The 23962-nt window shown below is 39.4% G+C and overlaps 3 protein-coding genes across 5 annotated transcripts; 2 read left to right on the forward strand and 1 right to left on the reverse strand.

Annotated features, from left to right (window-relative positions):
* Positions 1-295: 295 nt before the first annotated feature.
* On the forward strand, positions 296-2319 carry LOC140763232 (protein EXPRESSION OF TERPENOIDS 1-like). 2 transcript variants are annotated; one of them, XM_073101322.1, is made up of 3 exons: positions 296-679; positions 765-1404; positions 1537-2319. In XM_073101322.1, the coding sequence occupies exons 2-3, from the start codon at positions 810-812 to the stop codon at positions 1890-1892; spliced, it is 951 nt and encodes a 316-aa protein (XP_072957423.1). In that variant the 5' UTR covers positions 296-679; positions 765-809; the 3' UTR covers positions 1893-2319. The 2 variants fall into 2 exon arrangements, with proteins under 2 accessions (XP_072957423.1, XP_072957424.1); XM_073101323.1 differs by having other exon boundaries at positions 777-1404.
* Positions 2320-6822: 4503 nt separating this feature from the next.
* Positions 6823-9880, forward strand: LOC140763935 (heat shock protein 83). The gene is made up of 4 exons (XM_073102318.1): positions 6823-7145; positions 7250-7391; positions 7765-8045; positions 8143-9880. Exons 1-4 carry the CDS (start codon positions 7008-7010, stop codon positions 9685-9687), a joined length of 2106 nt encoding a protein of 701 aa, XP_072958419.1. The 5' UTR covers positions 6823-7007; the 3' UTR covers positions 9688-9880.
* Positions 9881-10213: 333 nt separating this feature from the next.
* LOC140763936 (uncharacterized) lies at positions 10214-23675 on the reverse strand. Of its 2 annotated transcripts, XM_073102319.1 has the most exons (8): positions 23306-23672; positions 23108-23220; positions 15759-15808; positions 12759-12992; positions 11549-11698; positions 10696-10791; positions 10598-10618; positions 10214-10463 (listed from the first exon to the last, which is right to left on the reverse strand). In XM_073102319.1, exons 1-8 carry the CDS (start codon positions 23563-23565, stop codon positions 10296-10298), a joined length of 1092 nt encoding a protein of 363 aa, XP_072958420.1. In that variant the 5' UTR covers positions 23566-23672; the 3' UTR covers positions 10214-10295. The 2 variants fall into 2 exon arrangements, with proteins under 2 accessions (XP_072958420.1, XP_072958422.1); XM_073102321.1 differs by lacking the exon at positions 11549-11698 and having other exon boundaries at positions 23306-23675.
* Between the last annotated feature and the right edge of the window lie 287 nt (positions 23676-23962).

A 23962-nucleotide genomic window follows, 5' to 3' on the forward strand; every position in this document is an offset into this window, starting at 1 on the left:
TCAATACCCATCACTGCCCTCATAATTCACTTCCTCCTCCTAATCATACCACGTCATGGTTCAAATTCAAACTTTCTTTAACGAGTTTTTTTTTTTATATAATCTTTTGTTTTATTCTTCTTCTAAAACTCGGGAAGGTAGGGCGTGGCATAGATACAGGTAATTTGAAGGTTTAAAATGCAAAGTCGTCTTAAAAAAGGTTCTATATGCGAAATTTCCCTTTTTCTAGAGAGAGATAGAGAGAGATTGGGGTTCTTTGGGCTTTGGGACAGGAGGGGGAGGGGAGAGAGAGAGAAGAGAGGAGAGAGGAGAGAGGAGAGAGAGAGAGAGAGGAGGGAGTCATAAATGGAAATGAGGTACTGGCAGCGAAGGGTAGCAGACTCCATGGCGGCGTTGCAGTGGCTCTATTTCCGTGTCTTAAATATCCCCTTCAGAGAAAGCCAGCAGCAGCGAGATGAGTAGAGAAAAAGAAGGGTAGAGAATTCAAGAAGAAAGAGGAGAGAGAGAAAGAAAGCAAAGCAAAGCACACCAAACCCCACCACACCCACACCACACCACAGCTTCTGATGCTGCCGCCTCTTTGCACAGAAGTGAGCAAAAAGGAAGCAAGAGAAAGGAGAAGAAAGGAGGAGAAGCAGAATCCCTAACAAAGCAACTATCTCGAATTCCATTATTAGAGGTACTACCCCAACTTTAGCTCCATCAAATTAAACCCTTCTTCGTCTTCTTTTATTTTATTGTTATCTCTGGCTTCCCTAATATAGAACAAGGATCAGGGAACTTGGCATGGATTGAAGTGGGGGGAAAAGATGAGTGGGTTCTCTCTCAGCGCCGGCCACCGACAAGGCGGCGGAGGAGAGGAACAAGAAGCGGTGCCACCAGACAACCTCTTCCTCTACGGCAGCGGCGGCGGCGGGGGTTCGAATAGGAACGAGGAGATCTCCTACACGAGAGGGTTTGAGCTGTGGCAGCAGCACCAACACCAGCAGCAGCAAATACAGAGGCAGCTCTATCCCTCGGGCGGGATGCTCGCGTTCTCCGATGAGCAGCAGCTTGGGGGCGGGAGGAGCAGCGGATCGGCAGGGAGGGGCTCCGGTTCCGGCGGCGGAGGCGTGAGCTGCCAGGACTGCGGTAATCAGGCCAAGAAGGACTGCGCCCACCTCCGCTGCCGCACCTGCTGCAAGAGCCGCAACTTCCAGTGCCCCACCCACGTGAAGAGCACGTGGGTCCCCGCCTCCAAGCGCCGCGAGCGGGCCGCCGCCGCCGCCGCCCAACAACAGCAGCAGCAGCAGCAGCAGCAACAGACAAATCGCGGCGCCGCGCCGCCCGGGAGCGGCGAGCCGTCGAAGAGACCCAGAGAGATTTGTACTCGATTCCCCTCCACCATTGTCGCGACCTCCTCGGGTACTACTACTTACTCGTCGCCTCTTCCATAATATATATATGTATATATATATGTATATATATATAGAGAGAGAGAGAGAGAGAGAGAGAGAGAGAGAGAAGCCAACTCTAATATTTGACTGTGCTCGTTAGGTGGTGGTGGAATGGAAGGGGCGCTTAGCTTCCCAGCTGAGGTGAGCTCACCGGCGGTGTTCCGATGCGTCCGAGTCAGCCCGATGGACGAGTCCGAAGACGAGTTCGCGTACCAGACGGCGGTGAGCATCGGCGGCCACGTGTTCAAGGGTATCCTCTACGACCAAGGGCGCGAGTCAAACTACCCACCCTCCCCGCCACGGTCGTCCGCTACCGCAGCCGCGATCGCCATGGCGCCGAGCTCGAGCACCGCTCCGGCGACTGCCGGGTTGTTGGATCCCTCCTCGCTCTACCCAGCTCCGTTAAGCGCGTTCATGGCTGGCACCCAGTTCTTCCCTCACCACCCTAGACCTTAGAAAGAGGACAAGGTACTCTTTTTTCTTTTGGACACTCCATGCATGGGAATGGGAATGCAAATTGAGGAAGAGATCTATTGCTATCTCTGATCGATCACATCGTTTAATTGTCTTCTTGGAATTTAATTGTGGTTTTGTTTAGCTGAAGGATTGTATTCTTGGGTTGGGAAGAGATGGATGGATGTGATGTGATGGGTAGAGTCGTTGGCTCCGGCTCTTGAGCCAGAATACAAGGAAGAAGAGAATGGAAGAAGTGAGAGAGAGAGAGAAAGAAAGAGAAAGAGAATAGAATACTAGATCTGGTGATTGCCTTCTTTATTAGTTTTGTCATTAGTCCTCTCACCAATCCCAACCTTGTAGCCAGAAGTAGTAGTGATGATTTTTATAACCAGCTGCCCTCCTACCCACATATGGTGGGTTTTCTCTCTCTCTCTCTCTCTCTCTCTCTCTCTCGCTCTCTCTCTCTCTCTCTCTCCCTCTCTCTCTCTCTCTCTCTCCCTCTCTCTCTCCCTCTCTCTCTCATGCACACACAAACAAATTTTCTCTCTCTCTCTCTCTCTCTCTCTCTCTCTCTCTCTCTCTCCCTATCAGGCACTGAGATGAGATTATTCTCTTCTGAGGAAACTGCTAAGCAACTTATATGGTATGTTTTCCCCAGTTTCTTTGCAGAATAATACAAGTCCAAGCATGGACTCTTAGTCAGCATGTTTTTTATATTTAATGTCTCTTGATCTTCTTCAACGTTTGAGAGTCGACGGAAGAATAAAGAAGAAATGGTGTGGAGATATGTGCTAACTAACTGTAATGCAGTAGCCAGAAATGGGCATACGAAAGTTGCAAGATAGTCAACTATTTATATAGCAAATGGGTAGTAACTTGTAGTGTTTTCCTAATTGATTACTTGTGTTCATACTACGTGTTAATAATTATTGCTAATCACTGATCACTTAGATAACTGTATCGAAAAACCACTATATATATATAATCTCTTTGCTCTCTTAAATCTAGGTGATAGGACATTCCATTTATGTTTTAACTTCTCCGCAGGAATTTAAGTAATAGAAGCTGAGCAAGAACATACACACTTGATCTGATGAACATGCCTTAGAAGTTCACTTTCTTTACATAATTAAACACTATAAAAAGAGCCTTAGAAGCTCACTAAGGCTTCTTCTATAAATTAATCAATCATGTGCACATTTTAGATGTATTAGATTTACCTCAAGAGCAATATATTTCCTTCTTAGGGCAAAATTATCTCAAAATTGTTTACCTATAGTAATGCACCTCAACATTCAAAAGCACATTAATTGTTGGTAAGCAAGATTGTTTCTATATTTTGTGTCCTTTTCTAGTGACTTGGCAGCTCATTTCATCTTCCTCTATAATTTATGTCTGTGGAGCATCAAGAATTCCATATTAATATTTACAGAACGATTGATGTATAATCTACTGATTGGTTTACAGGATTCATTTTCCAATGAGATTGAGAAATCATTATTCAGTATAAATTTTCAATTTTAATCATCTGATTCAATATCAAACTCAGTAGAGCAGAATAGTTTTCTCATCTTTTCCTTTTGCAATAATAGGAGTAAGTACCTCAGCTTCTACTCATTAAGATGCATCAATTTTCCACATATATTCTGATCTAGCCACAATTATGTTAGTAAGACTAAATCTAACAACATCTTCATCAAATGAGCTCTACATGAAACATTAGTTTGCACTAAGTTAATTTCAGCTGAATCAATATAGTGGGTAAGTAGTTATTATCCTGGATAAACTCTGGTATTCTTCTCTATCTCCGATAAACTAATCGCAGTTATAATACAATGTCATCTAATGTGCTGTCCATGCTCTTCTCTCAAATGAAATAAAAGGAAGGGAAAGGGGAAAAAGAAAGTGGTATGCTGCATGTTCAAATCTATCTATTCATTTGATAGGACAAGGAGTTTAAAATCTAGCACGAATAGCAAAATTTAGGTAAGTTGTTATTTTCAATAATAGTGTTGTATGATGAAGAATCTATGTATGACATTGTATGAAGCATGACAGGAACTTATCATCCATCCCATGTGCAATGGTAAGAATTAATAGTTGTTATTGATCGATTAACATTGCGATTAATGAGAATTCAAGCATCTAACTATTCATCCATGCTAAGAATTAAATTATATATCATTATGTTGAGTATATCAATAGCATCATCTCCAGATTAATATTTCAGTGGAAAGTTGAATGTAGACTGTATGCAGCCTTTCTTGGAGTTGAGGTTCTATAAATATAATAAAGCAAAGTTATGAGTGTCTGGAGAGAAGACTACATAAAGTTAATGCTATTAAACATAACTTATGTATCACAAATATACTCTTACTGTATTGTCTCTCCATAGTGTTGCTATTGCTATCTATCTATCTATAGATGGCCTAAAAGTATCACTATCTCTAATGTTCTCTTTAAGAAGCTATTGGAGATATATGGAACCAAAACACTTGGACCCTACACTTGAATGGTTTTGTTTCAGGTCAAGTACTTTTTATAACTCTATCCAGCTAAGATTAGGGTTTAGGTACATGCTTAGTAAGATAACAGGAACAAGACTACGACTCGTAGTAAGGTCTTGATCATGGAAACTCAAGTTATAACCTATGTGTAAGTAGCTAGTTATGTTATAGGCCATGTACGTACGAGGTTTGGACTTGATTAAATTAATTGGATTAGGTTTAGGTTTAGGTTTAGGTTTAGGTACGTTCCGTGTTTTTGGTCCTTTTCTAGTTACAATCTATGTAGGGTCTCATTTGGATGACTCCGAACGTTGTGAAGGTTGGGTCTTGCGTAGACCTAATTTATTACTGATAATTACTAACAAAATATATCTATCTATCTATCTATCTATCTATCTATCATTTTTTTTTATATATGTAGATAAATTTTCTACTAAGAATGAGCCTTGTTGCTATGAATTAGTGGTTACGTATAGGTTTATCATTTGTTAGAAAACTTCATACGTGCATGCAAAAGAGTTAAGGGTGATCCTACATGCAAAATGAGCAAGATCATCATGCCATCAATGTGATTAGCTTAAGGCTTTGTACATGCATGCACGAACTATGTGGCCACATGCATAGTTTGAACAAGGACATCTTTGTGGGAATACCTTTTTTTGATAATGGTTTGACATTTTAGTGGTATAAATATGATGTAACATTATATATGTACCATATATATTATATTCTTATTTTAAGAAATATTGAAATGGTTACTTCCTATCTTGGACAAATTTCCCAACCATATAAACCAACCAGCGTGTATATATATCTTCATTCTCTTGATATATATATCCACTATATTACTATTGATAATAGTTTTAACACGATAAGCTTTTAGAGTAGTTGGTGAGTTAATAATATAAGAACAAGAGATCTATCTATCAGTTAAAATTTGAATCTTCATTTATTTATTCTAATCCACGGAGCTATTATAAATGTCTTGAGCCCTAAAATGAGGAGAGTGTTAAGAGTATAAAAGTATAAAATTATTATTTTCTAATAGCTTGCGTACGTGGATAAGTACCATAAAATATCTAATAAGATGTAAGGTGAAATGATGATTTCATCAACAGCAAGGTTGTATTGTTCTGTGGGAATTAATAATACCTTGAGATGACAGTGATTAATGTTTAATTTTCCATGGTTGTGAAGGTGCTCGTTGTGGAAGGAGAGCTAACGATCTTTGGAATCAATGGGAAAGAGAGGCAAAGGGATCAATAAGATAATTTCAACTATAGAGATGTCAAACCTAATTTGTTTGGGGCCCCAAAATTTTGAAGCCCAATTTAGTGCAGGCCCAAAAGAATTGAGATTGTCAGGAATTTTTCATTTCACACCTTATATTATATATTTATTATAGTTTATTTCTCATCTTTTTCTCTTATTCTTAGGGTTTCTAGGCGAGCAGACAAAGCAATATCATTGTCCACTCTCTTGCCGGTCTAGCTACGAGAATATGAATGTGTTGAAAGCACCGAACTTAGATTGCTAATGAAGTGCCTATAGACTTTTCCTTGTAAAACAAAAATAAAATTTCTTCATTAGACACCCAAAGTTTTCGATAAATTACGAATAATATAATTATATATTTGTCATCAGATTTTAAAAAAAAAAAAACTTAAAAAGAGCATTTTTTTTAATAATTTAATAAAAAATAATTAAATTAAATATAGCGAAAATATAGGATATAAACTAAAATAAACATATAGCATAGCCTTATAAGAGCTTAACCTGCTTGCTTGGGATGAAAGTTAGATCATATATGGATAGGCTAAGAAGAGTGCCAAGCTTACAAACACTTGACAAAATTTGTGTAAAAAGTTACAACGTGGCATCTTATTAACCCTTGATTTCACTTCCTACGTACGTAACAATAATCATAATCAATACATAGGATAATATATATCGTCACTTTTTGTGGAATGTCAGTAGAATGTTTGATGGTAAAGCTTCGTTTATGGGCTTATTCTTGTTTGTATTATTTCAGTTAAAATATTTATTTTTATTTGTTCTGTTAAATTACTGATATTTAAGGATATATCCACAGATAAGAATTTTCGTGCAAATAATAATAATAATAATAATAAAACACTGAATTCAAGTTACGTATCCAAATTTAAATCATATCTGGTAGAAATTCAATTATGGAAGTTGGATCGAACTAATAGTCCAATTTCTAGGCCCAAAGTTTGAATCCCAACATAGCACAGCAAGCCTTGATGTCTTATGCTTGTATCCAGAATGCCCTAGTGTTGACCCGGGTTTTTCTTTCAAATCCGACCCGATAAAGGCAGAAGCTTCGGGAATATCAAAATATAAATCCGACCCGATAAAGCTTCAACAAATAAGTTTTTGTAACTGAATGGAAGTCTCCAGAACACCCGCGAGTCCGCGATTGGTTTGGGGAAGCCAGAAGCCCCTAGAAACCTCCTCAAGTGCTATAAATACTAAACCCCGTCGTCTTCTCCACCTCGTCGTAGTTATTCAGAAGCATTTCGTCGAACAGTACACGCGCTCTGCTTTCCTTTCTCTCATTTCGTGCGCTCGCGATAGATTCATCCCAATGGCGGAGGTGCAGATGGGTGAGACCGAGACGTTCGCCTTCCAGGCGGAGATCAACCAACTGCTTAGCCTCATCATCAACACCTTCTACTCCAACAAGGAGATCTTCCTCCGTGAGCTCATCAGCAACTCCTCGGATGTAAGTGGGTTTGCATTTTTGAGTGGTGATTTGGGAATTGGGGTCTCTTGATTCGTTGCTGATATGGTGTCTTTTTGTTGTGTGTGCAATGTGTGGGGAATTAGGCTTTGGATAAGATCCGATTCGAGAGCTTGACGGATAAGAGCAAGCTGGATGCGCAGCCGGAGTTGTTCATTCGTCTCGTGCCGGATAAGGCGAACAAGACGCTTTCCATCATCGACAGTGGGATCGGAATGACCAAAGCTGGTAAGATAAATAGTGAGCTCAGATTTGGTCTTGCGATTTCCTCGTTCTTAGTGTTTCTTTCAGCATTAGCAGACACTTGACAAGATATATGGTTCAGATTCTCCGATTGCCTCTAAGATTTGTGGAATGAATCATTATGACGTTTGTTTTTCTCATGTTATGTACAACTAATCTCCTTTCTAATTGGTTACTCCTTTCAAAGAATTCTGTTCATAATAATTCCCTCCGTTTTTGACTTCTTGCATTGCAATCTACTCATGGTATCTGGTGTTGATGTTCAAATCGAAATCTTAGCTTTGGAATTTGACTGTTCTGTTATATTTTCATATGCGATTAAATTTGTCTAACTAAATGGTTTCTTTCGGCTCACCAGATTTGGTGAACAATTTGGGTACCATTGCAAGGTCTGGCACGAAGGAGTTCATGGAGGCATTGCAGGCCGGAGCTGACGTGAGCATGATCGGCCAATTCGGCGTCGGCTTCTACTCCGCTTACCTCATCGCCGAGAAGGTCATCGTGACGACCAAGCACAACGACGACGAGCAGTACATCTGGGAGTCTCAAGCCGGTGGTTCCTTCACCGTCACGAGGGACACAAGTGGCGAGCAACTCGGCCGAGGAACCAAGATCACTCTTTTCCTCAAAGAGGATCAGGTAAGTAAATATATATTTATGTATCGAAAAGTCTTCAATTGTTTCATGTTAGAGGTGTCAATCATTTGCTCATGGTGATAATGATGTTGAACTGTAGTTGGAGTACTTGGAGGAGAGGAGGTTGAAGGATCTAGTCAAGAAGCATTCGGAATTCATCAGCTATCCTATCTACCTGTGGACCGAGAAGACCACGGAGAAGGAGATCAGCGACGACGAAGACGAGGAGACCAAGAAGGAAGAGGAAGGTGAGGTCGAGGATGTCGACGAGGAGAAGGAGACCAATTCCAAGAAGAAGAAGGTGAAGGAGGTGTCGCATGAGTGGCAGCTCATTAACAAGCAGAAGCCCATCTGGCTTCGCAAGCCGGAGGAGATCACCAAGGAGGAGTACGCCTCCTTCTACAAGAGCCTGACCAATGATTGGGAGGACCACTTGGCCGTCAAGCACTTCTCTGTGGAGGGGCAGCTTGAATTCAAGGCCATCCTCTTTGTTCCAAAGAGAGCTCCTTTTGATCTATTTGACACTAGGAAGAAGATGAACAACATTAAGCTCTACGTCAGGAGAGTCTTCATCATGGATAACTGTGAGGAGCTCATTCCGGAGTACCTCGGCTTTGTGAAGGGTGTTGTGGATTCAGATGACCTTCCCCTTAACATCTCCAGGGAAACGCTTCAGCAGAACAAAATCCTGAAGGTGATCAGGAAGAACCTTGTCAAGAAGTGCATTGAGATGTTCTTCGAGATCGCAGAGAATAAGGAGGACTACAACAAGTTCTACGAGGCCTTCTCGAAGAATCTCAAATTGGGTATCCACGAGGACAGCCAGAACAGAGCAAAGCTGGCTGATCTCCTGCGGTACCACTCAACAAAGAGTGGCGATGAGACGACGAGCTTGAAGGACTACGTGACCAGGATGAAGGAAGGCCAGAAGGATATCTACTACATCACAGGAGAGAGCAAGAAGGCCGTCGAGAATTCTCCATTCCTCGAGAGGCTGAAGAAGAAGGGCTACGAAGTGCTCTTCATGGTGGACGCCATTGACGAGTATGCGGTCGGGCAGCTGAAGGAATATGATGGTAAGAAGCTCGTCTCTGCGACCAAGGAAGGCCTCAAGCTTGAGGAGACAGAAGATGAGAAGAAGAAAAGGGAAGAGAAGAAGGCGGCATTCGAGAGCCTGTGCAAGACCATGAAGGATATCTTGGGTGACAAGGTGGAGAAGGTGGTGGTCTCTGATAGGATTGTGGATTCTCCTTGCTGCTTGGTCACTGGTGAATACGGCTGGACTGCCAACATGGAGAGGATCATGAAGGCTCAGGCTCTAAGGGACAGCAGCATGAGCTCCTACATGTCGAGCAAGAAAACTATGGAGATCAACCCGGAGAATGGCATCATGGAGGAGCTCAGGAAGAGGGCAGAGGCCGATAAGACGGATAAATCCGTGAAGGATCTCGTCCTGCTCCTCTTTGAGACTGCTCTGCTGACCTCCGGCTTTAGCTTGGATGATCCTAACACCTTTGCAGGGAGAATCCACAGGATGTTGAAGCTGGGGTTGAACATTGATGAGGATGCATCGGAGGAAGACACCGAGATGCCTGCATTGGAGGAGGATGGCAATGAAGAGAGCAAGATGGAGGAAGTTGATTAAAGAGTTTGTCTGCTAATAAGACTGCCAGTGTGTTCCTGTCCTAATCTTGTAGTTGGTATCCTGAACATAGTTGTCATGCGAGTGCCCTTAATTGCTGTGTATCGGTGTTTGTGTCCGGGTTTTGTAAGAATTTAAAGGTCATAACGTAGTTTCTATAATGTGAGTGTTGTTCTTGAGCTCTGTTTGGACCAAATGTAATTTGCAGCATCAGGGTAAATCGCAATGAGCAATTATCTCATAACTGCTCCAAGCTTCTTCTTTTTTCTTTTTTTTTTTTTTTTTTTCTTTTTTGCGGCAATACAGCAATCCTCCAGCTAAAACTATATCACCAATTCCCTTCAGGAACTAGCTGCCTGGGACTTGTGCAGATTAGTTTCCATTTAATTGCTAGTCTGAAGTCTAAAGAGGGTGAAAAACTAATGCATCTTGGATTTATAAAATCTACGTAGTTGTCAAGATGAATCAGCTAATGAAGCTTCAAATCAAGAACGATATGTACAAGAAAAATGCCTCAAAAACTAGAATATTAACTCCAAAATGGGTAGAGCCATTGGCTTGTGAAATTTGCTTCATACTTCATACAAATGATAAATGCAAGGGTCACAGTCTCAGATTGGTACAGTTCCCGTGACAGTTCGATGTCTAGGGTCAGTAAGCCTAGACTTGACATTAACAAATCCAACAGCTTGCAGCGCCTCCTCCAAGTCTAGCAGGTAGTACTCGTCAAGGAATGGCTCCGTGCTTTTCATCAGAGTGAACAACACAGGGGATAGTTCCTACCAACATCATCATTTGGTAAGCTTAAAAGAGAATAAAAAGACAAAAGAAAGACTTCTATAGTTGCAACCATACTTCTAAACTCAACATGCAAACTGCTTAGAGATATGTCATTGGAAATTTGAAATCTTACCTGAAGGACCTTGGACTTTGGCTGCAGCATAAGACGGCACTTAATTAGTTTAAAGTGACGAAAAGCAGCTTGCAGGTTTGATAGCTCAGTTAACTTACCGAGTTGTCTGTAATGGCGAGGGTGCCTCCAGGTCGAAGAAGTCGGAAAGCTTCCTTTACTAATCCAATTGTTGCCCGCGCAGGACATTCGTGGATCTGTGTGTTTGAGAAAGGAAATCAGTACAACTCTAATAAAACATCTTAAAGCAGCAAGTCAAACCACTCGATGGCAAAATCCAATTTCACTAGTGTCTGTCTCCGTTCTGATACAATAAACTCACTGTTCTGGATATAAGAACTACATTTTGTGAGGAAAATCAACTTTAGATTATAAATATATCTATGAAGTCCTTAACTTGCCATTCTTGTCTAGAAACTTGTCCAGAATCATGCTGAATGACTATTGGCTCAAATCTTCTATGTGAATGTTATAAGTAGACAAGAATGAATAGCCCATGAATTTTATACAATTTTGATGTGTAAAATACAGCAATTGATCTGTTATCACCCGTGTAATTTTGATAACTCTTTGTCAATTGTTTTAGTGATATCTTTCATCTTGTGAAGTTAATAATTGACCGGCCATAGTCAACAGACATGTTCTAGGAATAATGATTATTTAAGTTCATATACCTTTTGATACTATTGGTGATGTAAATTATTCCTTGAAATATCTCCAAAGTTTATCTTTACTTGTTATTGTTCTGATTTTCAGCGGTCATTGTTCTGTCAAAACTTGAGATGATATTCCATGAAAATGATGACTACAAATAATATTTGTAATGAAATTAAGGTTGTTTTGCAGGTTTATTATTATGAACTTGGACATAGAAGTAGGATTCACTTTACATTAATATAGCTGGTTTGAGAACTTTGTTTTTTTTTCAGACAAAAGCTGGTTTGAGAAATTTACCACATAAGAAAGTGAGACCAAGTCAAATGATTTCGACGGCAATCCTGTAGATTCACCGTTTGCATGAATCCACCTAATCGGATTTCTTCTTCCTTTCTTCTTTTCCTTATATTGTGCTACGGCAAGAAAGTAGGGAGACAGATCTAGTCCCTGTACAACTATATGATCAAATAAGCATGAATCACAAACCCACAATGAGGGAAAATAAAATGGAGAAGATAATTCCGGCCATTCTAGCTTACGTTCCCAATAATATTTACAGCTTAGTACTTCTTTTTGACATAAATGCATGGAAAATGACAGAATATTCAGATATAAAAGGGTGATGTTAAATTCATTAAATTCCTCATTTTCATTGCCAGGCCAAGTAACATATTAAGAATGATTCAGTATCTGATATTCTTTGTCTACAGTGATTTAACATAGTTACTTAAGGAAATATTATCTTCATGGAGGAGACTTCGTGTGAACAACTGTACTTGTACTTGTTCTTGTTCAGTCTAAAGGCACAGATATTCTTCATTGCATGTGTAAAAGCAACCTAACATATCTCGCTGAGACTACCGCTCTAGGAGTCAGTGGGCACAACAAATATCAGAAAACACTCCTTTCTGGTTATGCCAGTTCTATTATTGTGTCTTTGCCCTCTATTATCTAAAAAGATACTTACCTGAGATGTCAACAGAGGCTCTTCAAACAGTATAGTTGGAAGAAGGCCACGACATTCACCATATGAGGGTGACAAACAGTTAGCTCAGAAATTATGATTTGAAACTTTGAAGATATAATCATCTGGAAAGGCAAAATGTGTCCACAAATATGTAGCCATATAGTCTATATTTGTCAAACTGAACTTTCCAACCAAAAAGACTCATACTAATGTGGAGACTTAATCTAATTGGGTCATTTCCTATAACATCATTGTAATTTGTAATAAAGATTTTGATCGTAAGAACATGTTGAAATTTTCTAACTGCATATAATTAGAATTGTCCATATAGACACATATTGTCTAGATATGTTCTGAGAGAGCTCATAGTTTCTCTTAAGCCCTAATTTCTGTGATCAGAGGCTAAACACGTTCCAAAGATTTATGTTTTGAGTTTGTGTTCTAGCCATATAAACATGCAGTCTAACCAGAGAGTTCGTGCTGTTTGTGGTGCTTATATACAATTTTTATATATGCATGCATGCAGATTCACAAACTTACAGTGACTTTAGCTGTAGGATACTTCTCAGCAAGACAATCTGTGCCCACTCCTATGGAGCAACCAATGTCTAGAATATCATTGACTGCAGTGTTTGCTGAATATTGTTGACGATACTCTTCAATCGCATTTAGCCAACCTCCACGAAGTATTTGCGTTGCTTCCTCAGCTGAAGAAGCATCAGGTATTGCTCGCCTTGTCATCGACATAGTAGCAGCTTCTGCTTCTGCTGCTGCCTGCCATTTACAAGAAAGATATTTAGACCTGTCAATTTCCTCTATTCTGAAGGCAGAGCACTGTGCATGACATCTTCCATTTCAGAGTAATAATCATGCAGTGATGAGCCAGCCACACATTTATCATAATTCTAGGCTTGGTATCAAGATGTGGGATATACATATGTCACAAAATTTTGCAACATGAAGTAAGGACAAAATTGGTTTATGTGGAGATGGGTAAAAATATGGAGTACAAAATTATTCATTTTGTAAATACGTCTATAGATATAAGTCCGTTTGAGGTTGTCATGGATTTAGAGCTCGTAATTAATTTAAAACGTTTTCCTATGTCACCACATGTTAAAGGTCTTTGAGTTCAAAAAGGCATTAGTATATCATGTTTATTCATTGCATCAAGAGATGAGTTAATAAATCGAAACTAATAATCTTTAATATAAACTACAAGCCGGTTTGCTTAGCATGCTAATGAATTTTATGTTGAAGAGTATATTATGATTTGTGTTAGACCCAGGCTATTTCCATCTGAAACCGTGAGGCAATTGCAATCCATAGTGCTAGACTTTTCCATATATTTCAAGGGTTAGGACCAAATGCATATGTCGTTGATATTCTTTCTGATTATGACATTAGTTTCACTTTAAATTTTGAGGATCTAGTTGCTTATAAGACACTTTTATCTATCCCATATGACACATTTGACATACTTTCTTCTACTTTATTAGATATGTGTGCTTTTGCACATAATACTCCCATTTTTTTCATCCACATGAAAGGAAAAAGATAGATACTATTTTAGATGAATGAATCGTATCTACTACTGAAGGATGAGCTCACCATTTCCTAGTCTAATTGGAGATATCATCCAAATTAGGGTTGTAAAATAATCGAGACCATGATTTTAAGTTTTGGCCGATCCTGAGTAGGTTAGGCTGAAACAGACTGGTTTCATCAGGTATCGACCAGATTAGCCAATATCCGACTTGTATCGGGTTGGGATCGGCCTCGATCCCGCCCGGTAGGGGCTCCGCCCCTCTCTTTTCTCTCTTTACTCTAATTTCTTTCATTTCTTTTCTCTTCGTTGCCCTATTTCTCTCTCTACTCTCTCTCTTCTTCTTCCTCTCTTTCTCTCTCTTTTAATCTTTGTTACTATTACAAAAATCTGCTGCAAAATAAAGAGTTAGATAGAGAGACGAGAGAGAGTGGAGAGTGAGAGGAGTAAGAGATTGGGGAGTAACAGAGAGAGATGGAGGAAGAGAGAAAGAGAAGGAGAAGGGGGAAAGAGAAAAAATGAAAAAAAATGAGAGAAAAAATTGCCTTGTGGCAGTAAGAAATAAAGAGGAAGAGAGAGAGAGAAAGAGAAGGGAGAGAGAAGAAATGAAAAAAAAAATTTGCCTCGTATAATAGGGAGAGGAAGAGAAGGGAGAGAGGAGAGGAAAAAATTAGAGTTTTTTTTTTTTTTGCCTTGGCAATAATAGAGAAAGGAAGAGGAAAGGAAGAGCCAACTTAGTATTCACTAAATTTTTAGTTTTTAGTCCTCATATGTGGGTAACAATTATATTCTTATTTTCTTGTCATTTTTCTAAATTTTTAAAAAAATTCTTGCATTTTTAAATAATATTTAGAATTTTACGTAATGAAGAAATAGTTTGATACGATATGGATGGCCGATATAGCCGATACATATCATTGTTTTAGATGGCCAATTTCAATCCCGATGCTGAGCTTTAGAACCTTAATCGAGACAGCTCAAGCTCAGCTCGAAAATAACTGTGAGCCATGATTGATCATGAACTAGCTCGATTAAGTATTTTCAATAAGGTTGAAATAATTATATATATATATATATAATGAGCAGTACTTTCTATACCATACTATAATTTTGTTGTATTCTAAAATTTATATTAGTGGATTGTTATGTATTCTAATCTTATAGAGTTTAGTTATGAATGCTGATCATATCTTTTCTAAATACGTAGTGATTTCTATTAGTTTATATTTTATAATTTTTTATAGTTGAATTAGGCCTTATTTTAGCTTGATTCGAGCCTAAATCAAGCTTGATTTAATTCAATCTTGATCAGATCAAGCTCAAAATTAGGCTTGATTAGATTAAGGATTGAAATTGCTTATTAATTGAATCATTTAGACTTGAGTTCAAAATTAGCTCAAATTTAAATGATTTTAATTCAAGCTTGATCACAAATCTATGTTCAAAATTATTTTCAATTCAAACTTGATCAGAATTAGGCTTGATCAAGCTCTGCTCATTTACACCTTTATTTGATCGAACATATTGACGCACTACCCGAGTTAGCTACAATCCCAGTAAGTCAATTTGTTCCACCTCAAGAGAATTGTCATGGACATGGGTTCTAGATCATCGAACGTACACATGTATAATTGTAGGCACAAGAAAATAGCCTACCTAGTGATACTTTGGTTGAGTGATAGATCATGATGTTTTATCAATTAGGTACTTTGGTCTTTTCTTACAAGGATATTTTATTCTTTTTAGTTTTTGCCCATATAAAAGCTTGTAAGACTTTGTTAAAGAGTAATGAGTAACTATTACTTTGAAACCTTTATATTTTCTTTTGTTGGTGGACTCCGATGTTCTATAGTGGATTCCGTGGGTTTTGTTATTATGACTCATGGAACCTTATTAAAGCAGGTGCCATTTTCTACAAGAGAAAGAAAATAGAAAAACCAAGACTAAGAAATGACAAAAGTCAAGATGCAGTTAGAGGAGGAGTAGATATTTACCAACCACGAGAGGTTTCCATCATCATACGCATGAAATGGATTAAGATAATCTGATCAGGAAAAAGTCAAATTATCAGTGATCCTTACTAGACTTGAAAGTGATATTTTCACTCATACTATCAATTGTATTACTATGATGTAGTGATGTTTTAACTTACAGAGAAATGTGACATAGAGACATGCTAGAATATTAAACACTATCAATCAGTTAAGCTTATAATATTTCAAACTAAATAGGATACATAAGAAAACAATGCCATTATTTAAGAAAGTTTTGACATTGTCAAATCCTAATCAAACGGCAAAAAGAGTTGTTGTAGAAGTTAAAAATTGATAATTTCGAATGAAGGAAAGCAAGATATGTCATTTCTGAATATTAATGATTTAATATCCTAGAAAGAAACATTTTACTATTGAATACGGGGAGGTGCAGTAGTCTTCAAATAAAAACTCAATCTTCTGGAGGGTCACATATGCTTGCTTAAAAAATTCTCCATATCAGTGTGCTTGTCTCTGAAGTGTTAAGAAATTTGCTTAACTATTTGTGACAAGTCTAAAAGCAATACAAAATTTTTCTATAACAAGTATATTGCTACTAGTAATATGTTTGTCCAAGTTATGATTAAAGTAAACAATGAAGTCCATCTGATAGAGGATAGACGTATCAGAATCTCATGAGCAGCATTGTTGTGTCTCTACAGCCTCAGAAGTAATTAGTTCATCCAATTTTCTTAGGACAACACCTGAAGTGCTTTCAAAATTGCATTTGGGGTGCTCCTTGAGATTGTTCATTAATGTGCATAAACCCTCCAAAGGTGGTGATTAGCAAACCATGTGCCATACTCGGTCAGAAAACTGACAGAATGACAGGTAAAATAATTGAGAAAGAGTGCAACATGTCACCAGATATGTGAAGAAGCCTTCAATTTTGATAACCAAGAAGTTATAGTAATATTTAGGATAAAATTCATGTAGATATAAATAGCTGAGCATACCTTAACAAGGTTCTCATTACACCCACACACACAACAACAACAACACTAACAACAACACACTTCCTGCAATTAACCACATAATGCTTCTGAAAAAGTAGTTCAAGAAAGACATCGGCCTCAGTTACCATGGTCAAACCTAAGAGGCAAAAGAGCAGTAACTCAGTCAAAGTGGCACTAATCAATGCTTTCTATTTGTATTGTGAGACACAAGGAATTGAGATTTAGACTGAGATACTGTTGATAGTTGATATGGTTTAGTCAACTTGCCAAGGGGAAGGGAGATTTACAAACTCTTGTAAGAGTGACAAACTCTGGTACTACTCTCTGATTGTAGAGAAATTGTCAGAAAAATGACAGGGAAATTAAAATCATATTGGTTCTTCTTTGAGATAATGACAGGGAAATTGAAATCATAGAAGTAAAATATGAATAATTAACCCAATATAAATGATACCTCCTTAAATCAACTTGAATTCAGACAAAAAGCTGAACCCTTACTGTAGCCAATTTGGAGTTTTCACTATCATTTCTCTAGCCTATCGTTTCTCATTTTTTGGTAACTAGTTAACCCAAAAGATTAAATAATTAACCAACAATGTACACATATAATACCCCAAAGATGCCCTTTTATGAACACCTATCAAGAGTTAACACCCATATTTCGTCGTTCTTGCAGGTTTTCTCTACTCAAGCATAAAATATCTTGTCTTCCCTTTGAATTATTAAAACTGAGCATAAACATTTTTTTCCGTCCTAATACCCTGTTTATAACATGCAAATATTTAGAACTGCAAAGAACATTTTAAGCCATACAAGTTCAGAACATTGATTAATGTGTTTCCGGAGCTTAATTTCTTCAACTTTCACTTCTCAGTTTCTGTTCTTAGTAATATAGCCTTTCCATTTCAAGCAGATTTTAGGGAGATCTGTTAACCAGATCTCCTGTTTCAATCCATAAGTTTCATTATAGAAGGAATCAAGACCACAACTAAGTTGGTCTGTTGGAAAGAAATATTGAAAATATATTTGGTTCCAACTTAAGAAGGGGGAGTGTTGGAAAGAAATATCAAAATCAGGAAAGAAGTTTCAGAATCAGATTTTATTACTATTATTGTTGATTTGGTTAATCTGTTTGTTATTTACTTTCCTTGTATATAGCAATACTATCCTAATGTGTTGGATAGACAAGCTTAATTATAGGAGAGATTGTTGTAATCTCCTCCTATTTATGTACTTGATTCATGTTAGTGAGATACACAATTCCCTTATTCTAATTCTTTTACATGGTATCAGAGCTAGAACCCTAGCAACCAAGTTCTATTGCAGTCATATTCTATTCCATCGAAACCTTCATTACCCTCAATGGCTGAAGATAATCATTCTTCTTCTCATGGTGTTGTTCTACCAAATCCATCAAAGGTAGGGAAAGAAAAATCCCCTACAGACCTCTCCAATCCTTACTTCATCCATCCTTCCGATCATTCTGGATTGGTTCTCGTTTCTAAGCCTCTCAATGGAGATAACTACTCCAGTTGGAAAAGATCCATGATTCGAGCCTTGAATACGAGAAATAAGCTCGGATTCATCAATGGGTCTATCTTAGCTCCTTCAGAAGCAGATGATCCTGAAGGTCATGCCATTTGGTCAAGATGTAATGACATTATCCATTCTTGGATAGTCAACACCTGTGATCCAGAAATTGCTGACAGTGTGAATTTTTATTCCACTGCCAGAGAAGTTTGGGAGGACCTCGATACCCGATTCTCTCAGGGCAATCTAGCCCGCATATTTGAGATCCAACGGGACATCGTCCTTCACAAGCAAGAAACCACCTCTGTCTCCACCTATTACACTCGATTGAAAACCCTATGGGACGAGCTAGGGATGCATTGTGAAACACCACAATCGGAGCAACAAAAGGTAATGCAATTTCTAATGGGTTTGAATGAATCTTACAGTGCAGTCCGCGGTCAAATCCTCTTGATGAAACCTTCCCCCTCGGTTCGCGAAGCATACTCCTTCATTGCTTAAGAGGAGAAACAACGCCATCTAGGAGTTGCTTCCGCCTCCACTGAGCCGACCTCGGTTGCTGCCATGGCTATCCGCAAGCTTTATCCACCATCATCGGGGAAGAACGAGAGGAGCGATCGTCCTGATTCTAATCACAGACGTAATGGACCCGGTTCTGGAAAGATGCGACCCCACTGCACCTATTGTGATGCCGATGGACATTGGGTCCAAAAGTGTTACAAATTACATGTCTACCCCCCTGGCCATCCAAAGGCTAAGTCCAATCCGGGCTCAGGTTCTGCTCGGCCCAATTACTCTGCAGTCAACCAGGCGAGCTGTGAAGAAGGTGGACCCAACACCACATTCACAGAGGCCCAATTAAAACAGATTATGGAACTTCTCAATAATCAAGCAGAAGGTACCTTTAATCCTAAGGCAAATGCGGTCACAAAACCAAGTTTGTCTCAATTAGCTCGTTGAAATTGGATTATCGATAGTGGTGCAACAAATCATATCACCTCATCATCAAAAATACTGCATAAAGACAAAGGTTGCTCATTATCACCCGTATTATTACCTAGTGGAGAGAAGGCCAAAACTATTGCTAAAGGATCTATGCCTTTGAATTCTGTCTATAAATTGCATGATGTGTTATCTGTTCCTACATTCAAAGTTGATTTGTTGTCAGTAGGGCGATTGACAAAAGGTTTAAATTGTTCAGTGATTTTTTTCCCTTATTGGTGCATTTTGCAGGATCTGGATACGAGGAAGATGATTGGTTTGGGTGAAATGCGTGACGGACTCTATTATCTGGTGGCATTAGGAGCAGGAAAGTCTACCACTAAACAAGCCACGTACTCAAACCAACCAACATGCAATCTCACTATCTCACCTACCGACCTTTGGCACAACCGCTTAGGGCATGTATCATCTTCCCGTCTGAATTTTATTGCCCAAAATTTCTTAAATTTTTCTGCTAATTCCAATAAATCTTGCTCTATTTGTCCACTTGCCAAACAAAGTCGTTTACCTTTTAATGTCAGTAATACTTCCTCTATTAAACCATTTGATGTTATTCATTGTGATATTTGGGGTCGCTATCGATATCCTTCCTTTTCTGGTTCTCATTATTTTCTCACCATTGTCGACGATTTTTCACGTTTTACTTGGATATTTTTGATGCGACATAAAGATGAAACACAAGTGCTTTTAAAACGTTTTTTCAGTTATGTTTCTACTCAATTTGAAACTCGCATCAAAACTGTTCGAAGTGATAATGGTGGCGAATTTATCTCTCTTCGTTCTTTTTTTCAAGATAACGGTGTTATTTTTCAACATTCTTGCGTATACACACCTCAACAAAATGGGGTTGTGGAACGCAAACACCGTCACATTCTTCAAGTAGCAAGAGCATTAAAATTTCAAGCTAATCTTCCTTCCCAATTTTGGGGAGAATGTGCTCTTATTGCTGTTCATATCATTAATCGGCTACCTTCCCCAATTTTAGCCGACAAGACACTATTTGAGCTTCTTTACTCAAAACCTCCTACTTTTTTCCATCTACGAGTTTTTGGTTGCTTGGCTTATACCACAAACATTCATACCTCTCATAAATTTGACTGCCGAGCTACACCTTCCATTTTTATTGGATACCCGATAGGTCAAAAAGGTTACAAACTTTTTGATTTATTAACACAAAAAATTTTCACAAGTAGAGATGTCCATTTTAAAGAAGATATTTTTCCTTATTCTCCAAATAATACCTATTCTCTACCCTTTCCTTTGATCCAAACAACAAGCCCATCAAAGGGAGATGATACAAGTCCCATAAGCCCATATGATCATTCTTTTGAACCCAACTCAACCACATTACCATCATTTGAACCTAACCCAACCACCTCACCACCCTCCATCGCAACTCTACCACCACCATCACACATACAACCACCTGAAATTCATTCACACATGAACCTTCTCCCCTCTACTTCCTCCCCGCCACCACCACCTTGCCATACTACCACTATTCCCTCTACCGGAACACCCGATCCACCACCACCAACCAATATTCCTCTCCGTCGCTCCACTCGACAATCTAATCCACCTGTGAGGTTCAACGATTACCTCTGCTCTACCGTCACGCATCCTCCCTCTGATCCAGTCACCTCCTCCTCTCCAGATTCGCACAAAGGGACAAGGTACCCACTGATCAATTACCTTTCTTATCATCGCTATACACCTGCACACAAATCGTTTATTGCTTCTATCAGTCAAGAGCGAGAGCCGACCTCTTACAATGAAGCTATCACTAACCCTCAATGGCGTGATGCAATGAAGCTTGAGTTAGATGCTCTTGCTGCCAACGGCACATGGAGTCTGACATCTCTTCCAGCTGGCAAGAAACCCATAGGATGTCGGTGGGTTTACAAGATCAAACGTCGCTCTGATGGCACAATAGAGCGACATAAGGCACGCTTGGTTGCTCAAGGATTCACCCAAATGGAGGGCATCGACTACCATGAGACTTTCTCTCCCACAGCAAAAGTTATTTCTGTTCGCTGTCTTCTTGCCTTAGCTGCTGCCAGAGGCTGGCCACTTCATCAGCTTGATGTCCACAATGCATTCCTCCATGGTGACCTGACTGAAGAAATTTACATGTCTCCACCACCAGGGCTTCGGAGACAGGGGGAGGAACATCTCGTCTGTCGTCTACACAAATCGCTCTATGGATTGAAGCAAGCCTCCCGCCAGTGGTTTTCAAAGTTTTCTTCTGTCATCACTTCCGCTGGCTTTATACAATCACGAGCTGACTACTCCCTCTTCACCGAAAAGAAAGGCAAGTCCTTTACCATTCTCCTAATTTATATCGACGACATTTGATCACTGGAAATGATCCAAATAGAATTGCTGCCATCAAGAAGCATTTGCATAAAAATTTCAATCTTAAAGACCTTGGCGAGTTAAAATATTTTCTAGGAATAGAAATCTCTGCATCTAGAAATGGGATTTTTATGTCACAGAGAAAATATGCATTAGAAATAATCAAAGATGCAAGTCTATTAAATGCTGCTCCAGTGGACACTTCTATGGAAAGAGGCTTAAAACTGTCAGATAAAGATGAATTGCTTAAAGATCCAGGCAAATATAGAAGATTGGTGGGCCGCCTGATATATTTGACAGTTTCAAGACCTGATATCACTTATTCTGTTCATGTCTTGAGTAGATTCATGCATCAACCTAGAAGGCATCATATGGAGGCAGCCTTACGCGTTGTTCGATATCTAAAGGGTGCCCCAGGTCAAGGTCTATTCTTTTCTTCAAAAAATGATTTAAAATTGCGGGCCTACTGTGATTCAGATTGGGGAGGTTGTCCTCTCACTAGACGGTCCACTACAGGGTATTATGTGTTTCTTGGGTCCTCACTAATTTCATGGAAATCAAAACGGCAGAAGACTGTATCATTATCTTCAGCCGAAGCGGAATACCGCGCAATGACAGGAGCTTGCTGTGAGTTAACATGGCTTCGGTGCCTATTAGGAGACTTAAGCCTTATTCACCATGGACCTGCTTTCTTATATTGTGACAACAAGGCCGCTCTCCATATAGCAGCAAACCCAGTCTTTCATGAACGCACAAGGCACATAGAAATGGACTGTCACTATATTCGAGACAAGATTCAAGATGGTTCAATAATTACTAAGCATATTGGCTCAGCAAATCAATTGGCAGATCTGTTAACTAAACCTTTGGGAAAGGAAATATTTATACGTATGGTACGCAAGTTGGGCGTGCAAGATATCCACTCTCCAACTTGAGAGGGAGTGTTGGAAAGAAATATTGAAATCAGATTTGGTTCCAACTTGTTGGAAAGAAATATTGAAAATATATTTGGTTCCAACTTAAGAAGGGGGAGTGTTGGAAAGAAATATCAAAATCAGGAAAGAAGTTTCAGAATCAGATTTTATTACTATTATTGTTGATTTGGTTAATCTGTTTGTTATTTACTTTCCTTGTATATAGCAATACTATCCTAATGTGTTGGATAGACAAGCTTAATTATAGGAGAGATTGTTGTAATCTCCTCCTATTTATATACTTGATTCATGTTAGTGAGATACACAATTCCCTTATTCTAATTCTTTTACATGGTCAAAATTAACATGATATTGGAAATAATTCACTAATTCGTAAAACCCTATAATACTATTTTTTTCTCAAAAACTGTAGCTTGTAACCGAATAGATTCAAACATTCAGTTCATCTCTGTTCTGCTTCCAGAGAACAATTCAATTTCCAAACACTGACCAACTAAATAGATCAATCGCATATCAAGAAAGAAGAACTCACAGTCGGGATAGACCACGGACGGGTCTCGGATCTTCTCCAACTCCTCGTACACATCTGACTCCAAAATCTTTTTCGCCATATCCCTCCATGGCACGTTCGACTTCTCCGCGGTCCTGCCCCCAATTCCAAACCATCACATCCACCACTAAGAAAAGAAAACCACAGAGAACAAGGAAGAGAGAGACGCTAAGATCATACTTGATTAAAACGTTTCGAGCTCCAACCTTCATGAGCGAATAGAGAGGCTTGAACGCGATGAGAGCTCCGACGAGGCGAGAGAGCGGCGTCTCCCCCGCCCACCGCGGCCGATCCAAATTCCCTTCTTCCAGCTTGGGCGACGCGATGGCGTGGGCGACAGCGACCCCATTGCCGCGGGCGCGACGAGGTCGCCTCGAGGTCGGAGGAACGGGATTTGGTGGCCTAAGGAGAGCTCCGGAAGGAGGAATGCGGAGAGCCATGGATTGGATTGGTGGAATTCTAGCTGTGGTGGTGATGGTGTTCGGCGAAATGACTGTAGGTTGTAAAAGAGACAGTGGAGGGAGTTCGGTAGCGAGATCCTCCAATTATCCGTTGGCCGCGTTTTGGGGTAATAGGATGCGGGTGACGTGTTAGCCAGTGGGATGGCGGCACGTAGGATGGAGGGAATCCAGTTCATAAAGACATCCAGCCATATCATTTGTGTGAATCACGAGGCACCACGAAATAATCGCAATTTTCGCAGTAATATGAAGAAATAATTTGTTTGTTTAAAACACCGAGCTACTACGACCAACTTAGATTACAGCACTCTAAATGAAGCTTCGTAAGAGAGAAAGTTACAAAGCTCAAGGGAAGCAACCTCCATAGATTCTAAAC

Source organism: Typha angustifolia, chromosome 7, assembly GCF_048772165.1.
Source record: "Typha angustifolia cultivar Huaian chromosome 7, ASM4877216v1, whole genome shotgun sequence".
NCBI classification, from domain to species: domain Eukaryota; kingdom Viridiplantae; phylum Streptophyta; class Magnoliopsida; order Poales; family Typhaceae; genus Typha; species Typha angustifolia.

What these genes read in the sequence shown, in the direction of transcription:
- LOC140763232 (XM_073101322.1), top strand. Translation starts at nt 810, where the DNA reads ATGAGTGGGTTCTCTCTCAGCGCCGGCCACCGACAAGGCGGCGGAGGA. An exon ending in CATTGTCGCGACCTCCTCGG is followed by an intron (nt 1,405 to 1,536) that starts GTACTACTACTT and finishes TGTGCTCGTTAG; the next exon opens with GTGGTGGTGGAATGGAAGGG.
- LOC140763935 (XM_073102318.1), top strand. Translation starts at nt 7,008, where the DNA reads ATGGCGGAGGTGCAGATGGGTGAGACCGAGACGTTCGCCTTCCAGGCG. An exon ending in GATCGGAATGACCAAAGCTG is followed by an intron (nt 7,392 to 7,764) that starts GTAAGATAAATA and finishes TCGGCTCACCAG; the next exon opens with ATTTGGTGAACAATTTGGGT. An exon ending in TTTTCCTCAAAGAGGATCAG is followed by an intron (nt 8,046 to 8,142) that starts GTAAGTAAATAT and finishes GTTGAACTGTAG; the next exon opens with TTGGAGTACTTGGAGGAGAG.
- LOC140763936 (XM_073102319.1), bottom strand. Translation starts at nt 23,565, where the DNA reads ATGGCTCTCCGCATTCCTCCTTCCGGAGCTCTCCTTAGGCCACCAAAT. An exon ending in GCTCGAAACGTTTTAATCAA is followed by an intron (nt 23,221 to 23,305) that starts GTATGATCTTAG and finishes AATTGGGGGCAG; the next exon opens with GACCGCGGAGAAGTCGAACG. An exon ending in ATCCTACAGCTAAAGTCACT is followed by an intron (nt 11,699 to 12,758) that starts GTAAGTTTGTGA and finishes ATAGTTGTACAG; the next exon opens with GGACTAGATCTGTCTCCCTA.